The following is an 8,969-nucleotide window of genomic DNA, read 5'->3' on the forward strand; positions in this document are numbered from 1 at the left end:
TAGTAATAGGTACCCCTAAGGGTTGTAATGAGGATTACTAAATTGATATATGCCAAGTTTTATATATGTAATATATATAGTAATTTCTAGTAAATGTAAATTGTTCTTTCACTCTTCTGTCTAGATTGATCCTAGCTTCAATTCAGAACAGTTTTTCTTTTCTCAAGGAAACAAGTGATACCTATTAATAATGAAAAGCTAACATGGTTATACAAGACCAAAGATACTACAGAAAAATTATATATTTGTGAGAGAGCTAATTTTAATTAAACTTCAAGGGGGTAAGGGTCCCTTGGTGGCTAAGTGGTTGAGCATCTGCCTCTGATTCGGGTACTGGGATCGAGTCCTGAATCAGGCTCCTTTCAGGGAGCCTCCTTCTCCCTCTGCCTATGTCTCTCTCTCTCTCTCTCTCTCTGTGTCTTTTGTAAATAAATAAATAAATAAATAAATAAATAAATAAATAAATAAAATCTTTTAAAAAAAAAAACTTCAAGGGGGTAGTGTTCAAGATGGTCCTCAAGATAGAAGTTCATAGTTGAGATGACCAAGTACCTAAGATTTTTGTCTGGGAAACAGGACACCCGTAGCCTTGTTCCATGACTTTACTCCAACTTACTTTTCTATTATTGGAAACAGATAGCACCAGGTGGGTTTATTACTTCCATTCCCATAACCTTCTGGAAAAATAGATAAAAGCTAATGTTTAAATCTGATTCTGAATTATCTTCAATTTGGCACAGAATTGAATTCTAAATTTGGATTAGTTAAACATTTTTCTGGCACTCATGGCCTTGAGTGTCAATGTCAAACCTGGAGATATAAATAGCTGTGAATAAGGAGGTTCACTGCACACCCCAGACCAGACCCAGGGAGCAACCATGAAGACCTTTATCTTCCTCGCTCTACTGGGAGCCACTGGTGAGTCTATGATAATAAGTGAATCAGTTGGTGTCCGTGATGTACTTATTTGCACTTTGTACTCTGAAAGACAACAGTGAATGTTGAATGTAATCTCTGGGCTCAAGAAGTTTAAAATATTGAAACAACAGTGTATATAGTAGTCTCATCTTTTCTGTGGCGGATACATCCTCCCTCGGTGGGTGCCTGAAGCCACAGCCAGTACTGAACCCTATATATATTGTTTTTCCTATATACGTGTATATAGGAAAAACAATATATATATATATATATTATATAGGAAACCTATATATAACTTATATATATACATGTTTAATTTATAAATTAGGAATAGCAAGGGATTAACAACAAAACTAATAATAAAATAGAACAATTATAACAATATACTGGAATAAAAGTTATGTGACTATGCTCTTTTCTCTCTCTCAAAATATCTTATTGTACTATACTCATCTTTCTTTCTTTTTAAAGATTTTATTTATTTATTTGAAGGACAGAGAAAGAGAGCATGAGCAGGGGGGAGGGGCAGAGGAGGAGGGAGAAGCAGATGAGCAAGGATCCCGATGTGGGACTTGAGCCCAGGACCCTGGGATCATGACCTGAGCCCCCAAGCCAAAGGCAGACACTTAACCAACTGAGCCACCCAGGTGCTCCTGTACTCACCTTTCTTGTAATAATGTGAGATGATAAAATGCCTGGATGATGAGAAGAAGGGAAGTGAATGACATAGGCATTGTGACTTAGTGTTAGGCTAGTAATGAACTTCAGAGGATACATCAGAAAATGGATCATCTGCTTTCCTGATCTGGTTAACCAAGGGTAGCCAAAACCATAGATAAGGGGGGCACCTACTGCTGTATAAATGCCTATACATAATTAAGTCTCACTAGTTGGGGAAAGATTATAGTGAGCAGGAGTAATTAGTGTAGAAAATATAAAGAGGCAGAAATTGCCCTGAACTTCAAAGTAAAATCTATGGAGGAAGAGAGAAAAGGAAAAGATAGTTAACATTATGGAAATGTTGTTTTGACCTTTCTAAGCATTTGGAGTTAATAATCAGGAGTTATAATTGGGACTAGTAACTAGTCCTGGGCTCATTGAAGAGGCTATGAGGATCAGAGCCCAAGGCTCTTCTACACCAAAGGGCATTGTCACAGGGATCTTAACAGGTGAAGGTACTTTATTTCTCATGAATAAAACCTAAGGGCTGGATTTTACAACATCTTTGCTAATGAAATTTCTCTGTGTAAAATACCCTATTATTTAATCATCAAAAGAAAGAACAATTTCTATTTTTTTGTACTACCAAACTTTATAAAAATCTTACTATTAAACTTTCCCAAATTGGATGGGTATACATTCAATACATTATTAGATACATCTAGAAATGTCTTTTCCAAAATTACCTTAAAATACTTGAACAATAGGGTGCCTATAATACAATCATAGACTTTGAAGCCATAGAAATCTTAATAAATCAGTAGGAAGACTTCAGAACGCTGAATAAATTGAAAAATGTTGGAAAGATGATTGAGATAAAGGGAAAGGTTGGAAAGGGAAAACCATACAAATGTTCTATGAAATTACATCCTGAAAATTTTAGGCGAGAACCAAAAAGAGAAATTAAAGAACAAAAGTCCAAAACTCCAATTCCTTCCAGGCTAGAACATTCTTAGGTAGCTTCTAAAAGCTCCCTTTCTGTTACTTTATGGGGTTATCTATCCTATGCCAAACACCATAAATAAACATAAGCATGATTACTGTAAAGCTTTGTTGAACACGTTTGCATGTCTGCTGAGCAAAATTTTATACAAAAAGGATTATACCCTTAGATAGAAATGTTCAGGGAATTTACTACATAGAGAGTCTCTGATTGAGGTGTGTGTGTGTGTGTGTGTGTGTGTGTGTGTGTGCATACATTAAAAAGTGTATTTATCAAATTTAAGGCATAAATTAAGGATTAGATACTTAGAATAGTACAAGCAGGGTATGTGTTAAAGGTATAGAATAATAAGATTTTGGAAAATATTCTGTAAAAATTATGTTATCATCTCCTGATTATGTGTGACCGGAAAGCATTATCTTTCCTAGTTAATCTGCAAAAACTCAGTGGTAAGTAGACATTCCACGATGGATCTGTTTAACAGATTGTTTCTTTTTCTGGTCAGTTGCTTTCCCCATTGACGATGATGACAAGATCGTCGGGGGCTACACTTGTTCCCTCCCCTACCAGGTGTCCTTGAACTCTGGCTACCACTTCTGTGGCGGCTCCCTCATCAACTCCCAGTGGGTGGTGTCCGCGGCTCACTGCTACAAGTCGTAAGTCACCAACATTCACATCCCTGTCCTCACAGATCAACTCATGCCCCAGCCCTGCCAAAGCACAAAGGGGATAAACAGCGCAGTTAGGCTTCAGGGGTGAGCATTCAGATTCTAGGAGCCTCCTCATTTCCTCCAGGCACTGAATGATGCATTGAGGAAATTTTACATGGAAAGGTACCTATGTGTGGAAACACTTGAAGGGGATGGTGTTCGCGCTTGTGCTCCTGATTGGGGTGAACTGGGAAAGGGGCAAAGCTCAAGCTGGTCCTCACAGAATTGTGCATCCTTTAATCCAGCCGAATCCAGGTGCGTCTGGGAGAGTACAACATCGCAGTCTCTGAGGGTGGAGAACAATTCATCAATGCAGCCAAGATCATCCGCCACCCCAGATACAACGCAAACACTATCGATAACGACATCATGCTGATTAAACTGAGCTCTCCTGCCACCCTCAACTCTCGAGTGGCTGCTATCGCTCTGCCAAAATCCTGTCCAGCTGCTGGTACCCAGTGCCTCATCTCTGGCTGGGGAAACACCCAGAGCATCGGGCGTAAGTGTCACCTGGAACAAAAGCGCCAAATCTGAAAATCCGAGAAGTGAAAGACATGTTGAGGGTCAGCAAGTCCAAATTGTCCAAATTGTCAAGCAAGGCAAGGTTCCTTGAGGGTAGTTTGGGGCTATATGGAGTCTTAGAAAGATTCCTTTGCCGGAAAACACAACAGAAATGAGCTATGATAAAGATGGCAGATATCCAGTTGAAGTGTGATTAGTGATTTGCAAAGAAGTAGAAGCTGAGGAGGAGAACAGAACAGAGGCTGAGGGATTTGGTACTGCCTAAAGGGTACACCTGCCTGAGAAATAGTCTCTAGATTTGAGACCTGCAGTGCCTGATGCTGGCTGGCATCAGAGAGAATAACGTGTTGATTAAAACTGTTTGGAAGACTTTGCAAGTAAAAGTTGCTCTTCCAAAGATTCCAGAAGCAACTTCCAGAAGTTACTGGCAATCTGAGAGAGTGGGTAAGGGGTTGGGGGTCAGGGTGGGGGGCGGAATATTGGGAAGGAAATCTCCAGGAATGCTGTGGGTAATATTCTCCCACTTTTACTCTTGCAACCAACAGAAAACTATCCTGACGTCCTGCAGTGTCTGAAGGCTCCCATCCTTTCTGACAGCGTTTGCCGTAATGTATACCCTGGCCAGATCTCCAGCAACATGATGTGTTTGGGCTACCTGGAGGGTGGAAAGGACTCTTGCCAGGTTAATTTCTTTGTACTCCTTTTTCTAGCTGAGATTCATGCATTTCCACCATAGTTTCCCTTTCCCAAAACACAGAAAATTGAAAAGCCGTCTCTGGGATGGATTACAAGTAGGATTTGGGATAAGTGATAAATTTTCTTTTTGAGATATTAATGGCTAGGGTTAGGGGTAAAAAGATAAACAGAAGATGGTGTGCAAACAGAACACCCAGGTGCCCTCCTGAGGAGGTATATTGTAGAAGGAACCTTTCTGAAAAAAGCAGGGCTAGCTGGGCAGCATTGCACTCACCAGTCCTCCCTTCCTGGCCCTGCATGCCTGTAACTAAGAAAAGAGCAGACATTTGGAGGTGGGAGGAGAAAGGAGAGGGATGCAGTCAGAGGATGAGGATTGGATTTCCAGGGGAAGGGAAGGTGCTTCCTGGAGAATCAACAACCTGGGGAAATGGACTCAGGGTAATGGAGAAACAACTTTGAGCTTTTCTCCCATCTTGGCATAGTTGAGAGTTCTTAACTGTCTCTTTCTTCTTGTGCAGGGTGACTCTGGTGGCCCTGCGGCCTGCAACGGAGAGCTCCAGGGCATTGTCTCCTGGGGTGCCGGCTGTGCTCAAAAAGGCAAACCTGGTGTCTACACCAAGGTCTGCAGATACTTGAGCTGGATTCAGCAGACCATCGCTGCCAACTAAGCATGCGACCTTGTGTGCCACTCTATGCGCCATCCCGTTGGCCAATTGCATCTTCCAACTATGCTTGAGAACAGTATCTAAATAAAACCATTTTGTTCCACAGCACATGTATCCAAGACCTGTCCTTATTTAGTATTTATGAACTTTCTCTTCAAACCTGCTGCTGAGTAAGAGGGTGGACATAGAACTGAACAATTACAGGAGAATAGAATTGGAGAGGTTATGTGGTTCTTCATTCAGCCTGACCAAAATGAATTTACTGATCACTTTCTATCTGCTAGGCGATGTGTGGTCCCCTGAGGATATAAGCATGGATAAGCTTAGAGGTCACTGTTACCATCACATTTTTTTTTTTTTTGGATGAGACCTCATGTTTTATTCAGTTTATGCTGTTTGTTCAGACACTGTAAAATAATTTCAGAGAACAAAATGTAGTGTTCTAATTGGAAACTAATTGGTTATTCTTTTAAACTCTGCACTGTACCTAAACCCCTGGATGTTTTGCTTTGTTTTGTTTAATTTTTTTTATTGGATTTCAGTTTGCCAACATATAGCATAACACCCAGTGCTCATCCTGCCAAGTGCCCCCCTCAGTGCCCATCACCCAGTCACCCCAACCCCCGCCCACTTCCCCTTCCACTACCTCTTGTTCATTTCCCAGAGTTAGGAGTCTCTCATTCTTTGTCACCCTCACTGATATTTTCACTCATTTTCTCTGTATCTCAAGCCCAAAAAGATGAGTTAATTCTTGAAGGAAATGACATTGAACTTGTTTCAAACTCAGCTGCTTTGATCCAGCAAGTGACAACTGTTAAAAACAGGATATCAGAAAATTTTTGGATGGCATCTATGTTTCTGAAAAAGGAACAGTTCAGCAGGCTGATGAATAAGCTCTGAGTTGTCCAGCAACAGAAACAGCAAGATGCCAGATGATTTTTCAGACTTATTTGTGATACCTTAAGAATGCAATAAAAACTACACTGATAAAAAAATTTTTCTCTTTATTCCCTTTCACTATTTTTTACATTCCCCAAATGAATGAGACCATATAAGGTTTGTCCTTTTCCAATTGACTTACTTCACTCAGCATAATACCCTCCAGTTCCATCCACGTCGAAGCAAATGGTGGGTATTTGTCGTTTCTAATGGCTGAGGAATATACCATTGTACACATAAACCACATCTTCTTTATCCATCATCTTTCGATGGACACCGAGGCTCCTTCCACAGTTTGGCTATTGTGGCCATTGCTGCTAGAAACATTGGGGTGCAAGTGTCCCGGAGTTTCACTGCTTCTGTATCTTTGAGGTAAATCCTCAGCTGTGCAATTGCTGGGTCATAGGGCAGGTCTATTTTTAACTCTTTGAGGAGCCTCCACACAGTTTTCCAGAGTGGCTGCACCAGTTCACATTCCCACCAACAGTGCAGGAGGGTTCCCCTTTCTCCGCATCCTCTCCAACATTTGTTGTTTCCTGTCTTGTTAATGTTCCCCATTCTCACTGGTGTGAGGCGGTATCTCGTTGGGGTTTTGATTTGTATTTCTCTGATGGCCAGTGATGCAGAGCATTTTCTCATGTGCTTGTTGGCCACATCTATGTCTTCCTCTGTGAGATTTCTTCATGTCTTTTGCCCATTTCATGATTGGATTGTTTCTTTGCTATTGAGTTGAAGAAGTTCTTTATAGATCTTGGACACTAGCCCTTTATCTGATACGTCCTTTGCACATATCTTCTCTCATTCTGTAGGTTGTCTTTTAGTTTTGTTGACTGTTTCTTTTGCTGTGCAAAAGCTTCTTATCTTGATGAAGTCCCAATAGTTCATTTTTGCTTTTGTTTCTCTTGCCTTCATGGGTGTATTTTGCAAGAAGTTACTGTGGCCAAGTTCAAGAAGGGTGTTGCCTGTGTTCTCCTCTAGGATTTTGATGGAATCTTGTCTCACATTTAGATCTTTCATCCATTTTGAGTTTATCTTTGTGTATGGTGCAAGAGATTAGTCTAGTTTCATTCTTCTGTATGTGGATGTCCAATTTTTCCAGCACCATTTATTGAAGAACCATCACATTTTTGAACAGATGATGACACCAAGGTGCAGAAAGTGGAAATCAACTGCCCGAAGTCATTTGGCTAGCGCATAGTTGGGCAGAGACGAAGCTCCAGCTGTCCTTATTCTTGATGCTTTGCTACTGCTGTAATGACATGGTCTCCCTCTGCAGTCTAATTTATCTGAAACTCTGTGAGGCTAGGAAAAGGAAACCACCAGATGGAGAAATTTTTACAAATCACTGATTTTGTGCATCCTTCAAGGTTTTCCTTACCTATATGTTCCAGTTCCCTAAGATCTCTCTTGTTTTCCCACTGAGATTTTATTGCTATAGTAGGCATGGTGTCTGCAAGCAATCTGTGCCCCTCTTCCACCACCTATACCCTAAATCCCAGACCAAATAATATACTATTTTGAACTCTAAGAAAAAGAAAGTGCAAATGCAGGTAAGTTTGCAGAAAATCAATCTATTACACTAAGGTCCTAAAAGTCTTGGCTATAGAGTTGGAGTACAAGTCCTGACACATGATTCCTATGCATATCTGGTATGGATCCAGGAAAAAGATATAATGAGCATGAAAACACAGCAGCAGGTGGAGGAGGTTTGAAAGGGGGAAATGTTCGCAGCTTTAGTAATAAGGTGAGGAATTGTTTTAGTCAGTATAAGCTGCTATAACAAAAAAGCCGTAGACCAGGTGGCTTAAACCACAAACCGATTTCTCATGGTTCTGGAGGCTGGGAAGTCCAAAATCTGGGTGCCATTGAAATAGTGGGGGCCTACTCCCTGGCTTGTAGACAGTGTCCTTTTCACTGTGTCCTCACAGGGAAGTGCTCTAGTCTCCTCTTATAAGGACACTAATCCCATCACAGGGGCTCCACCTTTAAGACCTTATCTAAACCTTGCAAAGGCCCCACCTCCTAATATCATCCCATTTATGGATTAGAGTTTGAGTACATAAATTTGGTGGTGGGACACAAACATGTAGGCCATACCAGGTATCTTGAAAGAGGAAGGTATGGGAAGATATACATCCCATTACCAAATTCCTATTCCTCTGTAACTTTGGATGGCACATGCATAGGGAACAGTCCTGAGCCCTTAATATCATCTTGTCAGTGCCACCAGGATGGAACCCAAATTCCTTAGCCTTGTATTCAAGGCTCTTAAATATTTGGTCATAACTAAGCTGTTCTGTCTTATTTCCATGGTTCTCATCAAATTGCTTTTACGTTTTCATACAGCCTAAATTAATTTCATATTTAACTCCTGTTTATTAAAATGGGTAGCTTTAGATCTATCTTGATTAAACATCTCAGGCTTCTCACCAGAAACAAATGAGTTTAAAGATTCTCCTATTTCCTCTGAAATGCTTTTTATTCTACTCCATCACCATCATCAATATACACCTACCCACCTCACCACAAGTAGAGGGCAGATTCAGAGAAGCCACAGGCTCAGTGAGATACCCAAAAGATGAGAGATCAGGGCAGGCCCAAAGAAAAGTATGAAGAAAAACAAACAAGTCCTATTTCTTGATACCATTCAATAGTCCCTTTTCAGCCTCTCGTCACTTTCTACCTGTCTTTTTAAAATCTAACTCTTTGTAATTTGTAACTGTATATTAAAATGTAAAATCTGTATGCTCTTTGACCCAACAAAATCATGTCTAGGACTCTATCCTATTAAAATATGCTTATAAAAAACAAAAACAAAGTATAAATGGGAATGTAGCATTCTGAAGTTATTCGTTG

At 40.4% G+C, this 8,969-nt stretch overlaps 1 protein-coding gene across 1 annotated transcript; it reads left to right on the forward strand.

Moving 5' to 3' along the window:
• The first annotated feature begins 820 nt into the window (after nt 1–820).
• LOC112907070 (serine protease 1) lies at nt 821–6,169 on the forward strand. The gene is made up of 5 exons (XM_025982236.2): nt 821–918; nt 3,087–3,237; nt 3,537–3,790; nt 4,359–4,495; nt 5,028–6,169. The coding sequence occupies exons 1-5, from the start codon at nt 879–881 to the stop codon at nt 5,175–5,177; spliced, it is 732 nt and encodes a 243-aa protein (XP_025838021.2). The 5' UTR covers nt 821–878; the 3' UTR covers nt 5,178–6,169.
• The last annotated feature ends 2,800 nt before the right edge of the window (nt 6,170–8,969 follow it).

The sequence above is a fragment of the Vulpes vulpes genome, chromosome 7, assembly GCF_048418805.1.
Source record: "Vulpes vulpes isolate BD-2025 chromosome 7, VulVul3, whole genome shotgun sequence".
Classification (NCBI taxonomy): domain Eukaryota; kingdom Metazoa; phylum Chordata; class Mammalia; order Carnivora; family Canidae; genus Vulpes; species Vulpes vulpes.